Source organism: Mesoplodon bidens, assembly GCF_964165515.1.
Source record: "Mesoplodon bidens genome assembly, chromosome: 1".
In the NCBI taxonomy this organism is placed as follows: Eukaryota; Metazoa; Chordata; class Mammalia; order Artiodactyla; family Ziphiidae; genus Mesoplodon; species Mesoplodon bidens.
In genome coordinates, this window is record NC_138176.1 from 6,617,183 (window position 1) to 6,639,732 (window position 22,550).

General features: G+C 42.7%; 1 protein-coding gene across 1 annotated transcript in view; it reads left to right on the forward strand.

Annotated features, from left to right (window-relative positions):
* The window catches only part of ADAM12 (ADAM metallopeptidase domain 12), a 408,187-nt gene extending 388,484 nt beyond the window's left edge, over positions 1 to 19,703 (forward strand). The window contains exons 22-23 of the mRNA XM_081234121.1: positions 10,522 to 10,640; positions 14,695 to 19,703. Coding sequence (XP_081090247.1) covers positions 10,522 to 10,640; positions 14,695 to 14,755 — 180 coding nt within the window. The 3' untranslated portion in view covers positions 14,756 to 19,703. The remainder of the gene's footprint in view (positions 1 to 10,521; positions 10,641 to 14,694) is intronic.
* Positions 19,704 to 22,550: the final 2,847 nt, after the last annotated feature.

Here is a 22,550-nt window from a genome sequence, read left to right on the forward strand (position 1 = left end):
CTTAGATCATTATTTCATTTTTATTCATACTTTTATTCATACTTGATTACATGGCACGTAAGTCTAGGAATTTCCCAAACACTGCTCTGTCTGTACTGACTCTAACTTGTAGTGTTTTCCATATTTATAATTTTTAAATAGTCTATGTTTTCTCTTTTGTTTTCTCCTTTGGCCCAAAGATGGAAATTAATTCTGGGGCTTCCCTGGTGGCACAGTGGTTAAGCATCTGCCTGCCAATGCAGGGGACGTGGGCTCGAGCCGTGGTCTGGGAAGATCCCACATGCCACGGAGCAACTAAGCCCGGGCGCCACAACTACTGAGCCTGCGCTCTAGAGCCCACGTGCCACAACTACTGAGCCCGTGCTCCTCAACAAGAGAAGCCACCACAATGAGAAGCCCACACACCACAACAAAGAGTAGCCCCCGCTCGCTGCAATTAGAGAAAGCCCACGCGCAGCAACAAAGACCCAAACGCAGCCAAAAATTAAATAAATTTATAAAAAAGAAAATTAATTCTGTTATTGTTAATATTTTAAATACAGATTTCCCTGCTATCCGAAAGCAGAGCATTCCTGTGAAACCCTTCATAAGCCAAAATGGCATAAAGTAAAGAAGCGATTACCTTGGGACACGTATTGTTAAGGGATGCAAAAAATAAATCGAGATAAAGCACAGATGCTTGCAGACACAGTTCAAAGCTCTGCCAGCTTGATGCTGAGATGCTGAGTGTAGTTCACAGGGACGGACCTTAGTGGGGCCCCTCCCTCTGCTCAGGGTGAGCTGTCTCTACAACGTCTGCTGCCCAAAAAAATGCTGAAAGCTTTTTTTTGCTTTTTGCCTGTTTTTGTAAAAGCAAAGATCCTCTTTGGATTTCTTTCAGTTAAGTGAAAACAGGTACTAATGTAGGTCTTTTGTAAAAGTGGGGTAAAGCGAACTTTCAAAAATTGGGGAATACCTGTATTTAAAATATATAAAAGTAAAAATAATCTAAAATTCACCCATATTTATACTACATAGAAATAACCATTGTTACCTGTCTTTCTATGTATACACCTATTTCAATTTCAGATATATAATATGCATACATTTCTTTTTTAAAAAAAAGGAAAAATTAAACAGTATAGACTACCTCAGCCTCCCTCCAGGTATAATCTCTGTCTGTTTGGTGTTGATTTTCTATAGCACTTTTCAAGTATTTTTATGTAAATAGGTATCCGTGAAAATATATAGTAATTTGTGGTTTTCAGTTTATATAAATGGTATTAAACTAAGCATAACAAAATGTGTACTTAAACTCAGCTGTGTTTTACTTTTTGTTTCTGGACATTCTCTTTGGTTCTTATTCAGACATGAGACTTGTCTTTTAAATACAGTAAGAAAATTTGTTCCAATAATTCCCAAATCTAAACTCTTTGGGTGTGTTACCCCCTCTCCCCCTCTCCCTCTCCCTCTCACGATCCCTTGCTTCTTTGGGTGCTTGGTCATTTACTATGAGCTACTTAATTTTCTGGAAAATTCTCTGGGAGCTCTTTCAGGTCTAGGATGAAGTCTGTTCCTCCAGAGAGGGTGTAATTTGCCTCTGTCAGGTGCCCAGGGCAGCACCAGCTTGAGGCCCCTTTAAATGGCTCAGGGCTTATGAGCCACACAGATGATGTGATGTCAGCTTCAGGTCCTCAGGGGCAATTTGTGGTTATAGGTTGGTCTGCCCAGCACCAAGAGAACTCTTCTTGTGTCTGCTAGGGATGGACAGTAGAATGTGTTTACTTCTAGAATATTCTTACCCTGAGGTACAGTCCTTTGCAGGGCCCAGCTTTATCAGGGAGAGGTCAGGAAGAGAATGGTGCCCTACTGAACTGAGGCTGGTGCTGACCTTCGACTCCTGCATCCCTCACCTTAAAAGGGTATCAAAACCAAAACCCAGGTTTCCCTAATTTGGCCTATAGCTTCAGTGTACTACTTACCCCTCTGGGCTTCTCCTTTCACTTAGATGTTGGCCTGATAACATCTTGCTATCTTGTAGCTCTTTGATGCTTTTAAGAAACATTTTAATATTTTTTTCTTTCCACTGAATTTATTTTTATATCAAAAACTATAATTTTTCATTAAGAAATATTATTTATGTTAACATGTAATGAGTTATTAGTGTTTTTATTTTTTTAATTTTTTATTCTTATTTTATGTTGGAGTAAAGTTGATTAACAATGTTGTGTTAGTTTCAGTTGTACAGCAAAGTGATTCAGTTATACATGTATATACATGTATCTATTCTTTTTCAAGTTCTTTTCTCATTAAAGTTACTACAGAATATTGAACAGAGTTCGTTGTGCTATACAGTAGGTCCTTGTTGGTTATCTATTTTATATATAGTAGTGTGTATATGTCAATCCCAACCTCCCAGTCTATCCCTCCCCCACCCACCCTTACCCCCTGGTAACCATAAGTTCGTTCTCTAAGCCTGTGAGTCTGTTTCTGTTTTGTAATAAGTTCATTTGTATAATTTTTTTAATTCTTCATATAAGCGATATCATATGGTATTTGTCTTTCTCTGACTTTATTCAGTATGATAGTCCCCAGTTCCATCCATGTTGCTGCAAATTTCATTCTTTTTAATGGCTGAGTAATATTCCATCTTAAATATGTACCACATCTTTATCCATTCATCTGTTGATGGACATTTAGGTTGCTTCCATGTCTTGGCTATCATAAACAGCACTGCAATGAACATTGGGGTGCATGTATCCTTTGGAACCATGGTTTTCTCAGGATATATGCCCTGGAGTAGGATTGCTGGATCATATGGGAGCTCTATTTTTAGTTTTTTAAGGAACCTCCCCACTGTTCTCCATAGTGGCTGTATCAATTTACATTCCCACCAACAGTGCAAGAGGGTTCCCTTTTCTCCACACCCTCGCCAGCATTTATTGTCTGTAGACTTTTTGATGATGGCCGTTCTGACAGGTGTGACGTGATATCTCATTGTAGTTTTGATTTGCATTTCTCTAATAATTAGTAATGTTGAGCATCTTTTCATGTGCCTCTTGGCCATCTGTACATCTTCTTTGAAGAAATGTCTGTTTAGGTCTTCTGCCCATTTTTTGATTGGGTTGTTTGTTTTTTTGATATTGAGCCACGTGAGCTGTTTGTAAATTTTGGAGATTAATCCCTTGTCGGTCACATCATTTGCAAATATTTTCTCCCACTCTGTGGGTTGTTTTCTCATTCTGTTTATGGTTTCCTTTGCTATACAAAAGCTTTTGAGTTTAATTAGGTCCCATTTGTTTATTTTTGTTTTTATTTCCATCACTCTGGGAGAAGGATCAAAAAAGATCTTGCTGTGATTTATGTCAAAGTGTGTTCTGCCTATCCAGTCTTACATTTAGGTCTTTAATCCATTTTGAGTTTATTTTTGTTTATGCTGTTAGAGAATGTTTTAATTTCATTTTTTTACATATAGCTGTACAGTTTTCCCAGCACCATTTACTGAAGAGACTGTCTTTTCTCCATTGTATAGTCTTGCCTCCTGTGTCATAGATTAATTGACCATAGGTGCGTGGGTTTCTTTCTGGACTTTTTATCCTCTTCCATTGATCTGTATTTCTGTTTTGTGCCAGTACCATACTGTTTTGATGACTATAACTTTGTAGTATAGTCTGAAGTCAGGGAACCTGATTCCTCCAGCTCTGTTTTTCTTTCTCAAGATTGTTTTGGCTGTACAGGGCCTTTTGTGTCTCCATACAAATTTAAAATTTTCTTGTTCTAGTTCTGTGAAAAATGCCATTGGTAATTTATTAGGGATTGCATTGAATCTGTAGATTGCCTTGGGTAGTATAGTTATTTTGGCAATATTGATGCTTCCAATCCAAGAACATGGTATATCTTTCCATCTGTTTGTGTCATCTTCGATTTCTTTCATCAGCGTCATAGTTTTGGAGTAGTTGCCTCCTTAGGTAGGTTTATTTCTAGGTATTTTACTCTTTTTGATGTGATGGTAAATGGGATTGTTTCTTTAATTTCTCTTTCAGATTTTTCATCATTAGTGTATAGAAATGCAACAGATTTCTGTGTATTAATTTTGTATCCTGCAACTTTACCAAATTCATTGATGAGCTCTAGTAGTTTTCTGGTAGCATCTTTAGGATTTTCTATGTATAGTATCATGTCATCTGCAAACAGTGACAGTTTTACTTCTTCTTTGCCAATCTGGATTCCTTTTATTTCTTTTTCGTCTCTGATTGACATGGCCAGGACTTCTAAAACTATGTTGAATAAAAGTGGTGAGAGTGGTCATCCATGTCTTGTTCCTGATCTTATAGGAAATGCTTTCAGCTTTCCCCCATTGAGTATTATGCTAGCTGTAGGTTTGTCATATATGACCTTCATTATGTTGAGGTAGGTTCCCTCTACATCCACTTTCTGGAGAGTTGTGTTTTTTTTTATAGAAATGTTGGGGGTAGGAGTTTATTAATTTATTTATTTTTTGCTGTGTTGGGTCTTTGTTTCTGTGCGAGGGCTTTCTCTAGTTGTGGCAAGCGGGGGCCACTCTTCATCATGGCGCACGGGCCTCTCACAATCGTGGCCTCTCTTGTTGCGGAGCACAGGCTCCAGACGCGCAGCCTCAGTAGTTGTGGCTCACAGGCCTAGTTGCTCAGTGGCATGTGGGATCTTCCCAGACCAGGGCTCGAACCTGTGTCCCCTGCATTAGCAGGCAGATTCTCAACCACTGCACCACCAGGGAAGCCCCTCTGGAGAGTTTTTATCATAAATCGGTGTTGAATTTTGTCAAAAGTTTTTTCTGCATCTATCGAGATGATCATATGGTTTTTATTCTTCAGTTTGTTGACATAGTGTATCACTGATTTGTGGATATTGAAAAATCCTTGCATCCCTGGGATAAATGCCACTTGATCATGGTGTATGATCCTTTTAATGTGTTGTTGGATTCAGTTTGCTAGTATTTTGTTGAGGATTTTTGAGTCTATTCATCAGTGATATTGGTCTGTAATTTTCTTTTTTTGTGGTATCTTTGTCTGGTTTTGGTATCAGGGTGATGGTGGCCTCATAGAATGAGTTTGGAAGTGTTCCTTCCTCTGCAATTTTTTGGAAGAGTTTCAGAAGGATAGGTGTTAACTCTTCTTCAGTGTTTGATAGAATTCACCTGTGAAGCCATCTGGTCCTGGATTTTTGTTTGTTGAAAGTTTTCTAATCACAGTTTCAATTTCAGTACATGTGATTAGTCTGTTCATATTTTCTGTTTCTCCTGATTCAGTCTTGGGAGATTGTACCTTACTAAGAATTTGTCCATTTCTTCTATTAAATACATTTTATCCAACAATTTTAGAGAGAAGGTAGGTCAAAATAACTCAGCCTGCCATATATCTGGAAATGGATGATCCACCTCCCAACTTTGGTTAGTTCTAGAATGTCTATATTATTATGGCTAATAACATTTACTTTCTGTTTTGTAGCCATAATTCCCACAATTTTGTTACCCTTAGGTCTACATTGAAGGGATTTAGTGCTTAATCTCCTTGCCACTGAGCCATTCTTTTCCTGGCTGGCTGAAGTTCATTCTATTGGACTTCCAGAAGAGCTCTTAGGAAGTATATTCCCTGAATTTTGTATGTTCAAAGACACTTGGCTGTTGCTTTATTTTTTTCAATGACAGTTTAGGCATAAAATTAATGGATCACACTTTCTTTCCCTGAAACTCTTAGACGCATGCTTCCTCTATCAGCTCTGAAGAAATCAGAAGCTGGCTTATTTCTTTTTTCCTTGTAAGTGACATGACTCTGTATCCTATTAATTATGTCTTAATTCTGATGAGTCTGATTCATTTCACCCAGGGAAACAGTGTACACTTTCAATCCATAGACTTGACTCTTTCAGAAAAGTTTTTACAAAATAAACCTGGGTATCTTTTCTCTCTTTACTATTTGTTCAGATCCCGTAAGTGACACCATTTATGTATATGTTGTATCACCTTTGTCTGTGGTCTTTGTCATTTACCGTTGAACTTCTCCTCATTTCCCTCAAGCTGGTCCCCACAGCCCTGACTGTGTTCAGTACTGTCTTGGTCCTTGGTTTGCATTGTTGCTTTATTTTTTTTCCTTTCCCTTTTCACTTGACTTTTGCCAGCTCCTTTTTCATGTCCTTATGTATACATTTTTGCCAGTGGCTTCTTAGTTTGCCTTTTGTTGATCATGGTTCCTTCCTTCCTTCTTTCAGTAGTTTTGATTAATGTATCTAAATTCCTCTTTAAATGAAGCGAGGTCTTCCTGGAAAAAACAACCAGTTGCAGGAAAGTTGGGGGAAAGGCCAAGTCAGAACTCAGGCCCACCTCCAAATTGCCCACCTCATCAGGGATCATGGGACAGCGGGCCTTGAAGGATAGTGGTGGTTTGGCCTCTCCTGATTTCAGCAGAGATCCTGCCACGTCCCCTCCCCTGCTCCTGGTGTGCACAGATTGTTGGGCTCATCTGCTGCTCCTTCAGCCCTGACACACACACATCATCTGCGCACTCTGTACTCTTATCCCCGGCAGGCAAGGTGGATGTCTCCCCCTCTGCATTTCACCAGGTTGGCCACGCAGGTGTCCCTTCCGTGGTCTCTCCTCAGCCCAGCCTGCTGGACACTTTGCATCCTTTTCTCATATATTCATGTGGGGCTATACGTTTTTCTCAGAGGTGGAATTTTGCTCCTTCTTGTGCATTTTCTTTACTGTTTTCAGGTGGTTTTAGAAAGAAGGGACCAGGGACATCTTCCAGCTAGGTGTAAAAGTGCTCTTTAAAGGACCTCTGCTTTTTCTGAATAAAGAGTAAAAAGAAGTTGAGGCATTTCCCAGAGAACCAGTTGTCCTTGGTGTTATCATGAAGTGTCTATTTCTACAGGGCCAGGGATGGGCCAGATGGTGAGCGATGTTTATGCTGCCCCGCAGCCCTGCACGAGCTCACCAGGGATCTCTGTGGCATCTCTGGCGTTTTCCTGTGATAACACCCAGTATTCCTGGGGAGATCCCTCTGGATAAGCAGGATGCACTTATTCTTGCTGATCATGCAGAAAGAGATAACAGCTGAGAATTCTCTGTGACGGTCAAAGCAAGGGGCTATATTTGGATCTAAAAATTTGTTCTCATCCCTCTAAAAAATTTGAAATATGTGGCTTTTGCTGAAACATGAGCAGAAAATGGAGAAATGAGACAACTCTATTTTTTTTTTTTTTTTGGCTGCATTGGGTCTTTGTGGCTGTGCATGGGCTTTCTCTAGTTGCAGTGAGCGGGGGCTACTCTTTGTTGTGGTGTGCAGGCTTCTCATTGTGTTGACTTCTCTTGTTGCGGAGCACGGGCTCTAGGCACGCAGGCTTCAGTAGTTGCAGAACTTGGGCTCAGTAGTTGTGGCGCACGGGCTTAGTTGCTCCATGGCATGTGGGATCTTCCCAGCCTAGGGCTCGAACCTGTGTCCCCTGCGTTGGCAGGCAGATTCTTAACCACTGTGCCATCAGGGAAGCCCGAGACAACTCTATTTAATAACAGATCTCGATTTTTCTCCGGTACCTAGAAGTTGAGAGGGAAGAGAAATGGGGATCTGAACTCATTTCCTTGTTTAAAATGAAAATCAATCTAAAGAAATGTTTATTGAGTGTGAGCAACTTGGCCTGGAGTCATTCCTCAGCTCCATTCCCATGGCTCTTTGTGGCCAGGCTGGATCGGACGTCATTGGGAAAGCCCAGGTTCAGGTTTTGCAAAGGCAGCTTGAAAAGCAGTGCCTAAAAGGGAGTGTGGAAGTCCCACCCCTTTCTGCAAGGTCAAGGCACATGCAGCTGGTGCTTCTGCCCAAATGTCTCATAGGCTCCATGCCTGATCCCTGAGGAGGGAGGAAACATCACCTTGGACTAACCCCGCTGTTCCATGATGCCAGTTTGTCCCAGTTGGGCCTGGTGGGAAGCTGGCATCTTACCTAGGCAGCTACCTGTTTCATGTTTCCATCCAAACCACGTCATGGGCATGGCAGGAGGGAGGGGGATTGGTGCCTCTGCTGAGCCCAGGTTTGAATCAGAACTTTCAATCAATATCTCAACTGTTTGGGCTTTTATCACTATGGTGACCATATAATTTGTCCTCTAAACCGGGGCACATGAGAAAGACTATGATTAATAAATTCAACACAGCCGTAAATTGGGAATGTCCCAGGCAAAACCAGAATGAACGGCCAACCTATCTCCTAAGCTTCCATGATAAATCCAAATATATTGTGACACACTGTAACATACATCTCACTTTGTCTCCAGTAGTGTAATAAAAACCTGACATTATCTTTACTACCAAGACTAGATATTTATTCATACTTAGTGGCAAAACTAGTATCATTTAGTAATGAATTATTTAATCCTCAAATGTGGGTGCGTGCATTCATTTTTACATTGTGCATATTAGTGTGCTCATTGTTTTCTACCACCTTATAGGAAATGGAGCTTGCTTTAGTGCCGTGGTTTATCAGCCAGTGTTTGTTGGGAAGATTATGGTGCTTTTAGATGGTTAAATTCACTCCTTCAATAGTAGTAGCTGTGAGGCAGTAGCAGCTAACACGTATTGGTCACTGTGTGCCAGGCTCCATGCTAAGAGATTAACAGATAACCTCTCCCTGAACGCTCACATCATCTCCTCTCTGCAACTTCAAGAAGTTAAAAAGGAAGCGCAGAGCCTGGTTGGATATACAAACAGCCTGACTTCGGTGCTTGTGCTCATTGTATGGCCTGTATTTCTAGTGAAGGTTGTGTTCTATTTTACATTCAACAGGCTGTTAATATTTCCATTAATGAGAGCTGATGGCGAAACGGCGCTTTTAAGTCTGTTCCTTGTTCGGTGGCTCTTTCCTACCCCAGTTTCCCCATTGTTTCAAGTTGCTATATTTTCCATACAGCTGGGATCGACAGACTCCTTTGGTAGCTTCCTTTGCTTTATAAAGCTATGTTAAATTGTGACTATATTGTCGCCTTCTTTTAACTGAGCTCCGATTGCTGTGGAGATATAATTTTAGTGGGATGAGTACTATGAGAAATTCAACTCGTATGTGTTTAAATCATCTTGAGTATTCTGGATGTGTGGAATACTGCGTTCCATGACAGTGTATGAGGTCATCTGTTTATTAGGATGTCCTGTCTTCCTTGAGTTTCTAGCACCATTGCCTACAGACTTTCTGTACATGTGTGAGTGCTTCTATGCTCCAAGGACCAGCGCAGGTGGTGCCTGGATGCCTATGTTCACCCTGAGCCCGAAAGAGAGTGTTATCAACACTCACTGCCTTTCCAACTTGGCTCCAGTGAGCCCCACTCTCACAGTAGCCAAGGAAGGGACCCCAGGAGCACAAGTGCCTTTTTTTTTTTTTTTTGCGGGGGTGGAGGTTGTGCCGGGTCTTAGTTGTGGCAGGTGTGCTCCTTAGTCGCACATGAAAGCTCTTAGTTGCAGCACGCATGTGGGATCTAGTTCCCCGACCAGGGATCGAACCCGGGCCCCCTGCATTGGAAGCGCGGAGTCTTAACCACTGCGTCACCAGGGAAGTCCCACAAGTGACTTTTAATCATTGTTATCTATATTCTGGGAGCTTCCCATACATTATTTGATTTAGTCCTCGTAACCGTGCTATGAGATGGGTCTTGTTTTCTCCCACTTTACAGAGAAGTTGAGGTTCAGAGAAGTCAAGTGACTTGCACGAGTCCCAGAGTATTGGTATTTGTACAAAACCCAGAGCAGATACTCCCAAGTTCATGCTCTTACCCACCTTCTACTGCCAACTCCCTCACTGGCCTCTGGTCAATACAGCACCGCCCCATCAGCTGCCTTACAGAACAATATCTGTCCCTCAAACCACTGTGTCTTGGGTTTTCCTTCTGGGTGTCATTTTCCAAGCCAGTTTGTGACTCTCTGAACGAATTATTAGAAAATATTTTGGTAGCAGAACCTTTGTGTATTTCATGGAGGGATGTTACTGACCCCACACTGATGGGTGAAGGATGGTCACCTTCATTGTCTGGTTCGCCCACAGCTGAACAAGTTCTGTTACAGGATTCTGGCAAATTTGAAGCAATGAATGTGTTCTTTGCAAAGATTTTCACCACCTTCTCATGTTAGGCCTTTATAAATTGAAAAGAAGCCTAAAAGCACAGGAAAGTTTACATCCCCTGGTAACACTGGCCCAGAAACACCAGCATCAACTATACTTCCAAGGCCTGGGAACAGCATGGCAGCTGAAGACCCATATTTGAGTGACTGTAACTAAATGATGCTATGGTTAAATCTTTAACACACGTCACCCACCCTCACATGCACGCACGCACCACCACCACACCTGTGCGGTTAGAGGATCGTATTCAGAAAGTTTACAGTAAATGAAACTTGGGCTGTGTAGCAACTTAACCACTCTCCTCTCTCTATCCCACTCTCCAGGGGACTCTAACAACTCCTGAGGTCACTGTCTTGTCCGAGTTCACGGAGATGGTGATCAGACATAATCTTGTGGTTTATTGCAGGGAACTCGTAAGCCAAACCCTCCTCAGAAGCCTCTGCCTGCAGATCCTTTAAGCAGGACAACCCGGCTTGCCAGGACCCTGGGACAGCAGGAGTCTGGGCTCCGCCGGGCGCCCATCAGGTTGGTGTGATGCACCCATGTCCCTCTTTTTCTCCCCAAAACTATGTGGGCGCAGCTGCACCGAGCCATGCTTCTCAAGCCACAGGAGGACATGGGGGTGGCGCTGGCGGCTGTGCGTCCTGCACTCCCCACCCCTGGGAACAATATAAAACAGACATGAGGGCGAATCTAAAGAATAAGCAGGAAGCAGCTGGGAGCTATAACTGTAGGCATCACATGTCACTCTTAGCAATGATCCCAGCCTACCCATGAGATCAACTCAAGATCAAGTAGAACTGATCCCTCAAAGCTGTGGCTGTTGATCTGGGCTGGGTCATGTCCCCCAAAGGAGAGAAAGCCAGCAAGTGGTACAATATTATGAAAGCTGAACACCTACCTCCAGAAATCCCACTTGGACCTTGATGGCCTCTGCCCAACCCCTGGGATCCCGAGAAACGAGGTGAGGTTGGAGGGTCATGGATGAAATAAGGGGAATGTAAGAAGTCAGGCTAAAGAAGCTGCTGGGCAGGGGTAACTAGGAGCTTCCCCCTCAGCCGGCAAAATGAATCACCTTTGAAGACTGAGCCGCAGCTGTGGTCATCTCCTATGCCCTCCCCCAGGGGATGAGGAAGGCACAGCCCTGAATCTGGACTTGGGCAGCGAGGTTTAACCCAGTGGTGTGCTGGAGCCAGCCCACACTGCTTTGCAAGAACTATTAAATTTCTAGGAATTTTGCAAGCTAGGTGTTAAGCCTAGCCATTCTTAAAAATTATATAAGCTGGCAATGATACCAGTTATATTGAAAACAAAGGTAAGAAATGCTCAAAGCTCCTTACCTCCATTTTTTTTTTACTATATTTTACTGCAATCCATATTTTTTTAACATCTTTATTGGAGTATAATTGCTTTACAATGGTGTGTTAGTTTCTGCTGTATCACAAAGTAAATCAGCTATACGTATACATATATCCCCATATCCCATCCCTCTTGCGTCTCCCTCCCACCCTCCCTATCCCATCCCTCCCCTCTAGGGAGACTGAGCTGATCTCCCTGTGACATGTAGCTGCTTCCCACTAGCTATCTATTTTACATTTGGTAGTGTATATATGTCCATGCCACTCTCTCACTTTGTCCCAGCTTACCCTTCCCCATCCCCGTGTCCTCCAGTCCATTCTCTACATCTGAGTCTTTATTCCTGTCCTGCCCCTAAGTTCTTCAGAACCATATTATTTATTTTTTTAGATTCCATATATATGCGTTAGCCATACAGTATTTGTTTTTCTTTCTGACTTACTTCACTCTGTAGGACAGACTCTAGGTCCATCCACCTCACTACAAATAACTCAATTTCGTTTCCTTTTATGGCTGAGTAATATTCCATGGTATATATGTGCCACATCTTCTTTATCCATTCATCTGTTGATGGACACTTACTTAGGTTGCTTCCATGTCCTGGCTATTGTAAATAGTGCTGCAATGAACATGGTGGTACATGACTCTTTTTGAATTATGGTTTTCTCAGGGTATATGCCCAGTAGTGGGATTGCTGGGTCACATGGTAGTTCTCGCAACCCACATTCTTGAGATTACAGTATCTGTCGTTCCTATGGGATGAAAATGCCATGCCATGGTGGCCACTGCACATCTCTTCCATGTTCAGCCACATCATGTTGGGAGCATGAGTATTTATACCATGGAAATCAGCAAATGCTATAGATCAGGCCCTCCTCCTTCCCCCCAGTGGTGGGTAGTTAAACATTTACCAGCACACAGATGGGTTAAACCCTCTGCCAAAACATATACCCCCTTAGCAGGCAGCTTGATTTGTGAGCTGCAAAGAACCAAAGGTAGGTGTTGGCCAGGCCCTGGGTTCAGTAATTCAGCATCTCTGAAGGGAAACGCACACGCTCATGGTTTCATTACAGCTCTTAGGAAAAATGTTTGGCCCATGAAAGAGATAGCTGCCTAATATAGCTCAGATAAAGCCGGTCAAAGGGTCGGGACAGTGGTTTTAATTCCCGACTACACAAGTACAGAAAAACTGCAGAGCATCCTAATTATTTCACTGTGGTTGGTACACTGATCTTGAAGTTACTTTTCTTGTTCAAAAGGAAAAAACACCACTTTACATGGACATGAAGAGGGGAAGGGCCTCTCTTTTTAAACCTGTTTTATTGAAGTATAGTTGATTTAGTGTTAATTTCTGCTTACAGCAAAATGATTCAGTTATACATATATTCTTTTTCATATTCTCTCCATTGTGGTTTATCATAGGATTTTTTTTCAGATTAGTGATTTTTTTTATTAGTTTCTGCTTTATAACAAAGTGAATCAGTCATACATATACATATGTTCCCATATCTCTTCCCTCTTGCGTCTCCCTCCCTCCCACCCTCCCTATCCCACCCCTCCAGGCGGTCACAAAGCACCGAGCTATCATAGGATATTGAATATAGTTCCCTGTGCTATACAGTAGGACCTTGTTGTTTATCCATTCTACATATAATAGTTTGCATCTGCTAACCCCAAACTCCCACTTCTCTCCCCCACCCTCCCTTCAAGTCTGTTCTCTAGGTCTGTGAGTCTTTTTGTTTTAGTAGATAAGTTCATTTGTGTCATATTTTAGATGCCACACGTAAGTGATATCAGATGATATTTGTCTTTGGCTTACTTTGCTTAGTATGATAATCTGTAGGTCCATCCATGTGGCTGCAACTGGCATTATTTCATACTTTTTTACGGCTGAGTCGTATTCCATTGTGTATATACCACATCTTCTTTATCCATTCCTATGTCGACGGACAGGGAGGTTGCTTCCATGTCTTAGCTGTTGTGAATAGTGCTGCAATGAACATTGGGGTGCATGTATCTTTTCGAATTATGGTTTTCTCCAGATAGATATATGACCAGGAGTGGGATTGCTAGATCATATGGCAACTCTGTTTTTAGTTTTTTAAGGAACCTCCATACTGTTCTCCATAGTGGCTGCACCAATTTACACTCCTACCAACAGTGCAAGAGGGTTCCCTTTTCTCCACACCCTCTCCAGCATTCATTGTTTGTAGAGTTTTTTGGTGATGGCCATTCTGACCGGTGTGAGGTGATACCTCAGTGTAGTTTTGATTTACATTTCTCTGATAATTAGTGATGTTGAGCATCTTGTCATGTGCTTTTTGGCCATCTGTGTGTCTTCTTTGGAGAAATGTCTGTTTAGATCCTTTGGGGAAGGCTCTCTTTTTAAATGACCTCAAGCAGCGGCCAGTTGCTTATGTCTGCCAGTTGCTGACATCAGTGCAAGCTGGTTTTGGTCTCCTCCTGGAAGGAGAACCCTCTGTATGTTCATTTCCGAGGGATCCCACATGCCCAGCTTTGCTCTGGAGCTGCACTAATACAGTAGCCGCTGGGCACACTGTGGCTGGTGGAAGGTAAGATATGCTGGCAACGCAAATACACGCTGGATTTTTTTTTTTTTTTTTTGGCCACGCCGCACGGCATGCAGGATCTTAGTTCCCCAACCAGGGATCGACCCCGTGCCCCCTGTAGTGGAAGCACGGAGTCCTAACCACTGGACCACCAGGAAGTTCCCCACATTGGATTTTGCAGAGTCAGTACCCCAACATGTCTAATAATTCTGTATGTTGGTGACACATTGAAATACTATTACTCTGGGTAGAGTGGGTTAAGTGAAACATATGACTAAAGGTAGTTTTATCTATTTTTACTTAAGACTGCTACAAAACTTAAAGTTACACATGAGGCTCACCTTTGTGGCTTGCACCATTTTTCTGTTGGGGGCACTCTTCTCCCGTGGACGGACGGGAGCAGTAGCTTTGGAAAGGGTCATAAACGTCTGAAGATGCTGCAGCCCTCAGCGAGGTCCCTTCTGGGATCTGCAATTTCTGCTGAAAGCAAGAGGGGTCTCCAGCCCCCAGGGCAGGGGGTGGGGTCTGATCCTGGAAGCGCATCACAGTGCAAGAAAAAGCATCTCCAACCCGGGCGTCTGTGTCTGCAGAAATCACTGGCAGGGCCTCTAACTACACTTTTGTTTCCTACTCTCTGGTTGCTCTTCCTGCAGACCTGCTTCCAAACAGCCCCATCAAGTGCCCAGAGCCACCCACGTCGCCTATGCAAAGTGAGAAGCAAGCCAACACCGTTGTTCAACAATGAAGACAGAAGTTTGCACTATCTATCTATCTCTCAACTCCAGTTGGAGTTATTTTTTGTACCAACTTTTAGAATTTTTTTTAATGTTTCAAACACCACGATTTGAAGAACTTTGAGCTACTGCCGTCGGTGCTGTGCTGTGCTATGGTGCTCTGTGTACTTTTACTTGCTCAGGTACTTGTAAATTATTAATTTATGCAGAATGCTTGCTACAGCGCAGTGCGCTGTAGTGGGCAGTTTTTTGTTTTTTGTTTTTTAAACCATCACTGAGTTTTCCATGGAAGGAAGGCTTTTTGTGCTTTTAATAGTTTAGTGAACTTGAAATATCGTGCTTTATGGGATTCTGGACAGGATGTTTACTTTTTGAAGGAGGCTTTATTGGATAGCAGTTCCCCAGCTACCCATGGCTGTGGTTATGGTACCAGACACAGCTCAAGAGACCCCAGGTAGAACCTCGAGTGATATTCTGGAACCCCTGCTCTCAGGCCAGAGCCTGGCTTCTGGTCCAGCCTATGCTTGGCTTGCAGGGATAACCTGGGCCCTGTCACAGCTGATAGGACCTGGCTTCTGGCCAGGAAGCGTTGGAGAGAACCTGGGTTGCGGAAAGGAATTTTAACGTGTGGCCACACCAGTATAGAGACTGGAACACGAGGCCAGGCAGAAACTTGACCTTGAGCTCCCCAGCCCTGAGCACATTTGGAGAGCAGGCAGAGAAGTTTGCTTTATAGAAACACCAAGAACTTCTTTCCCTGGCTGCCCTTTAAGGAGTGCTGGCATCAGCCCCTTATTTAGATTGGGAAAGGTAGTGTTTCTACGAGACAGCTACTGCCCAAGCACTGCAAACCTCCATCTCCCTGTACTGTTTGGAGCTAAACAAATTACCACCTTGGGTTCTTGACTGTAATACAATGATTCTGTGTTCCGACAGATAGATGAGGCTTTCCGTGGAGCATAACTATTTTCAGATGTGAACCAGTAACCAGATCTAGTGAATCAATTCTATAGATAAAAATCTCCTTTTACTGCAAGGTTCAACTTATTAAAAATTAGGCAGAATCCCTGTGCTTGCAAAAACTACAACCCAATGGAATGCTGTGTTCATTGGGACAGGTTATGGTCTGCTATCCTTGCTAGTATATGTTGAACAAAGAACCCTAAGTTACTAGTAAGTTCTCTTTGGGGCATCTTATCTTATTTTCCCAACTTGGCTGAGGAAATCTTTAAAAGATGTTTTTGGCACAGAGTCTGAATCTATTTCTTGAGCACTTACAACTTACCTGTTGAGCATCATAGAAATGGGATAAGGAAATCAAAGTCCTAATCCTCCATACTCACGAAATGCAGTCTTGGGCAGCAGCCTCATCAGCCTTTCACTCTTTAGATGTCTGACTGGGGAGCCATTTCCCAAAGGAGATCTTGAAGATGCTTGTATCTAAGGGCATGAAAATTACAAAATGACTCAGACAAGGTAAAGTGCCATTATGCCTCTGTCTGTCTTCTAGTGGGGTCATATGCGACTGGTTTTCACATTAGAAGGCAATTGACAGCAGTTCCATAATCCACTCTGTTTTACGATAGGGACTTCATCTGGGGTCATTTCAATGGTTTTTCTATGCCTTGAAGCAGAAAGACAAAACGTACCAAGAATTTTGGTTTGCCTTCCAGAAACAAGAGTACATTTAAATCTCCCCGTGTTCCCACCGTATCCAGGCAACACAGTATTCACGACCGTGGATAAACTCAATAAATCCATGTCACACACACAAAAGGAAACTCGGCTCCGATACATTCCGACTCTTATAGCATGCAACTGTTCATTATACATTTATTAATTTCTTAAAACTATAAAGCCATGTTAGAAACTATTACTGCTGATGAGTACATACAGAATTACTATAACTGGTATTATATTTGGTAACTATACTAAGGCCAAAACATATGCTGTTGAAAAGTTTACAGAATTTTTATGGTGCATTATGTGGGTATTGTCTTTGTAGATGCCCAAATCCTTGGATCTGGCATTGTAGCCCCTTCTCCTAGTGCAAGGAAGAGGATGTGAACTTTTTTTTTGTCTGTCCTTAATTATAATTCCTATGCTTCTATTTTAGAGAACCAGGAATAGTTTGATATTAAAGGAGATTAATGCTGTGATCTTACATCTCATCATCAATGGCCACTTAGGGGCCATGGCTGATGACACATTCCTATTTCTCTACAGTTCTAAGTGCTTCTATAGAGCCATGCAATTTATTTCTGGAAAAGAACATAGTTAAACCTAATATCCCCTTACAATACACAGATAATATTATTAGAGGAACAGTACTTCCAAATGCAATATTTATCAAATGAAGCATATTAAACAATAACTTTCATTTTAATATAACTTAGGAAAGTAACTAATAGCCAGGTTGTTTGCAGGGGGGGAGCTATTCCTCCCCCTTTTTATATCCTCATAGATGATAGAAACAAAAGCTAATGCTTATATTTCAATGGCAGTCTATTTTTAACATTTTTTAATTGTATAAGCATGAATAATAGAGTTGATGGGGGCTCAGAAGGCCCTCGCTGAGAAAGTCAGCATGCCTCGACACAGAGCAGGCCCTGAGGGTAGTCACTTTCCTTCCTCCATCTTATGAGAGTTGGAGGATATATGACCCCACTTTTCTGGGAAGTAGATGGCTAATCTTCCAGGCATTCTACTGAAAAGTTTATCGCCTGAAATTTTGTGTAACAGTTTGTTTTCCTGACACATGGAATCAGATGTGTAGCAACCAAGAGAAACAATACATAACATTTTCCATTGTCAAAATATGCATATAGAGATTACACTTCCCAGTGTGAATTTTTCCAGCTTACACATGTGGGATGACATCACAAAAAACCACAAGAGCAACAAATTAAGCTACATGAGAATAAATACTCCTGACTAGTCTCAAAGGGGACATTTTTATGCCTTCTTAACTTTATTAGGAATTCTCAGCCTGAAACCAGAGTCCATTGTTCCGGCAAATCAATACGACACATCAGTGTAACCCCTAAGAGAAGAACAGCTCCAACTCTGCCCTGTGGCAGATCGTGCTTAGGAGCCTGTGATCTCCATGGTGCTAAACAGAGCCTGGTGCTGGCCCGGCGGGAATTCTCAAGCATCTCCCTGCCATCTCTCCACTGCTGCTTACAAAGCACTCTGAGCCATTGAGACCCCGACCCCCAAGAGGGCACGATGCCTGGGCAGCAACTTGACCCTTCGCAGGCTTTCAGCATCAGGCTTATTTCATTTAAAACGTTTGCTCTGGAGGGCTCCCCAGGTGTTCAGGAAGCCTAGGGCAGACTCGGTCTGGAGATGCTTCCTCACTGTTATCAAACTGACCCCAACCAGACACAAGTAACCCAGATAAACGGTACACCCGGAAGTCTCCCGGGGCCGATGCCGACCCCCAGGGGTGACTCAGGCTGTGCGTCCCCCACACGATGGCTGGCTGCCAGCTGCCATCTCTTCTCCTTCCCACAACTCATGAGCAGGCCATGAACGCATCTGGACACAGGCAGCCTAGGCTAATACGTCTCGTGGCCCCTCCTTATCACCCAGACACAAGTTCCTTCCCCAGGCCCAACCCAGCACCGAGGCCTCTCCAATCTCTGACAGATCTCGGCGCTTTTAGCTACTTCAGGTCAGCCAAAGTGGTGGCTGCCCCACAAGTCCACCCATCAGACACCCAAAGCCCAAGCTTCTCCAGCACTGCAGCTTGGAGCAGCCCTGCCAGCTCCCCCGCCAGCCTGGAATCCAGCAGCGTCCCTTCCCCAGGAGGGATGCTAAAGACTTCCATCTATTAGAAGGGGGAGTTGGCCATAGAAAAGCAGTTCACCTCGAATTACAAAATTCTCTTGACTCACTCTACAGTTCCCACTGACATCTCTTTCTTTTAAACCTATTTGAAAACTCTGAAAGTCATACCAGTAACAACAAGCTAAGGAAGATTCGTGAGCCCCAGGCTGAGAACCATTTCTGTGCAGTGATGCTTCCAGAAGCCATTTACCTGCACATGAATCAACTGCTCCCCTGCCTTTCTTAAAGAAAACTCCCTCTTTACTTTTGGGACAGCAGTGGGGGCTTAGAATCCAGCCATTAAGAGCCTGTTCTGTATGAGAAAAATTAGGAGAAGAAACACTGCATATAAAATTGTCATAATATTCAATAATGGATTGTGAGAGCCGTAAGATTTAACACACAGTTAAAGGAATTCTCAGTGTGATCTGGCCCTTCCAGGGTCAATACTCTGTAACCAACCCTGATGTTTCCACATCATCTCCAAAAACCATGTCCTGTACTCTCCCTGTGATTCTCCTTCCATAAGATAATTTTTTTAGTTCTCAATTTAGCACACTGTAAATCCAGAAAAAAGGATAAAGCTCATGTGATCATTTTAGTTTTACAAAGAAGTGGAATGATGTCTATGTTCATGGCCTATATAAGCAAGTACTTAAGTAGGAAGGACAGTGATAGAAAAACTATATCAAACTAGAAAGAGAAAACCCTCTAAGAGTCCAAGGAGGACAAGTAGCATCAGAGTTCATTGCGCTCTTGTACCATCTATCAGGTCAAGTGGGGAGGTTTTAAGGAAGGTGCATTGTTTGAATGTGTGTGGCACATAAGGATAACTCTGTAAAACTTGGCTACAGGCTATTCAGCACAGTACAAAGTTACAGCTACTAAACCAGTACATTCATTTTTATAGTGCTTCATCCATTTATCATGCTTTGGTTTGCTAATTTTTTTTCACATACCTTTTTATGTTGCAGTCTGTTACCTTTGTACACATTTCTCATATTGGGGGTCCACAGGTAACACAACCTGCTTTTCCATAGAAAAAAGTCAATGTTACGCATATTATATCCAATAAATGGTATACAGGTTAATATAAAGATGTGTCTCATTCATTACTGAGCATGTTACCGAAATGGGGGAGGGGGAACTCTCATGTAGAAAAATGTATCTACATTCTCATTCATTTATAGATGCATAAGAAACTAAGAAGGCTGGTGAGCTGGAGGGTCGGGGGGTGCATGCTGCAGTCCACATGAGCCGGTCAGGTGATGGGACAGGGATGGGAGAAGTTGCCTTTATGCCTTTTCTCACACACACTGTGGCGCGGCGGTGGCGGGGGGAACCTAATACTTTTTTGAATGATGTGATACATAACTTATCAAATAAATTTTTAAAACTCACCTTATTTATAGAAGAGAGAAATTCAAAAAGAAAGCAAGCAGGATTAGAAACATTTACATCCGGCATATCCAGAATAAAAATCTAATTGCAATGGGAATGTATTACAAATTTTTTTTAAACTAGCATCCAATTTCATAAAGAACTGCAGTGAGTACCGAGAAATATAGATTTACAGAATGGTAACAAGTCTCCTTATTCTTACCACCCTCTACCCATGACAAACCAAGCAGGCAAAAAATAAGTACATAGAAGACCTCATAGTTAATAATGTAGCTCAATTGATTTTTTATATATATATATATATATATATATATATATATATATATAAAATAATGCACTAAAAGTAGAAAAACAATCTATGCCCTAGAAATGCAATGACTCTTGCGTCAAAGCTGAATAGCAGATTATCTAGCAAATAGCACATGAAACCATTTGTGATAACACACTACAGCCATGTTTCTCAGACTCCTTGAATTATAAGCACTCACCTGGGGGCTCCCCTGGTGGCACAGTGGTTGAGAGTCCGCCTGCCGATGCAGGGGACACGCATTCGTGCCCTGGTCCGGGAAGATCCCACATGCTGCGGAGCAGCTGGGCCCGTGAGCCATGGCCACTGAGCCTGCACGTCCGGAGCCTGTGCTCCGCAATGGGAGAGGCCACAACAGTGAGAGGCCCGTGTACGGCAAAATAATAATAATAATAATAAGCACTCACCTGGGATGCTTGTGACAATCCATTGCTCCTGCCCTTTCCCGAGAGATTCCAATCCAGAGGGAATTCCAATTCAGAAATAAAAAGTATAAATTACTTGGGAAAAATGAAGCTAATAAAAGCATGGGTTGCTTCCTTGTGAAAATTAAAAACACAAGATAAACCACCATCTAATCTTATTAAGGAAAAATATTAAAAAGCAAACACACATAGCACCTGAGCATATAGAACTCAGCAGCCCACTGTAACCCAATGAGATCACCTCAGGAATATAAGGATGGTTCAATATTTAAAAATCTAGTAATCCAAGTCAGCAAATTAATAGCTTGTAGGGAAATAGGCCATATTATCATAACCAGAGATGCTACAAAAGACATTTGATAAAATTCAATATCCATTCCTGAATTTTAAATAGTCCAAATATAGATAGATAGGTAGAAAGGTAGGTAGGTAGATAAAAATTTTAAGTCTGAATAAAATAAGATTGGAAACCAAAGGACTTGAGAGGTGCTTCAGTGGAAAATTAAATTCACAGATACAAGCTAGGGCCTTACAAGCAGTCATTTTTGGCTAAGTTACACTGCGATGACAAGCCACTCTTAAATTTCAGTGACTTATGATATGAAAGGGCTGCTTCTCACTCACATGTCATGTCCATTCTGGGTGAGCTCTGGCTCTTGTCTCAGGACCCTGGGCTGACGGAGCAGCCACCATCCAAATCACGGCTGGTGTTGTGGCAGAGGCAAGAGGGACCTGGGGATTCTTAACGCTTCCTCTCGGAGGGACAGGAGCCACTTCCACTCACATTTCATTGACCAAAGTCAGCCCCATTATATGGCCAAGGTTGACCTCCACAAGAAGGGGTGTGCCCTCTTCCCATAGGTCATGAATATTATATACAACAGACCAAGGAATAAAGTTGAGGTAAATGTCAGCATTGATCATCGTGGGGGAAAAGGAGCCTTGGAACGTTGTGACGATGCTCTGATTTTTAGAGAGTTTTTTTTTTTTTTTTTTTTTTGGCGGTACACGGGCCTCTCACTGTTGTGGCCTCTCCTGTTGTGGAGCACAGGCTCCGGACGCGCAGGCTCAGCGGCCATGGCTCACGGGCCCAGCCGCTCCGCGGCATGTGGGATCTTCCCAGACCGGGGCATGAACCCGTGTCCCCTGCATCGGCAGGCGGACTCTCAACCACTGCGCCACCAGGGAAGCCCTAGAGAGATTTTTAAAATCTATTCCAACAAATCTAAAGGAATAAGCATTTGTACAAAAGGTAAAACGCTAGTGAAATATCTAAGGAGAGGGCTGCATATGATCCACAGATCCAGTTCCTAAGGTGGACAGTCTATAAGCTGTATGGAATAAAGCTGGGAATTGCCAACATCAAAAAACTGATTGTGTGTTTCTTCTCTATGCCCTTCCCCCAGAGCTCTGGCGCTTTAAGAACCTTTTAACTGCTCTTTCCCTGCAGAGAAAATTCCAGTCCCGTGCAGACCGCTGTAGCTGGTCTTCTCCTGGGGTCAAGCTAACCAGCTTGTCTCTGGAGACGCAAAATGCACGCGGTCGGCTCGCTCCCCGCTTTGCTGGTGTTTAAGTGTGTCTGCCAAATTAAAGCTTCAACACGTTTGTGTCTGAGCGTCCAACCAGCAGACCTGTTCAGTCCTACTTGTCTTAGAACTGAGTGATGAGCATCAGAACCCCTTCTGCTCTGAGGACTCGATGTAATCATATACTCCTCTTTGGCAAAGTTGTCAACAGGCCAGCAGGCCGGCTCTTTCATTATCAGGGCCTGAGTGTATGCAAACACATCCTCAGACAGGTCTGCTCTAAAA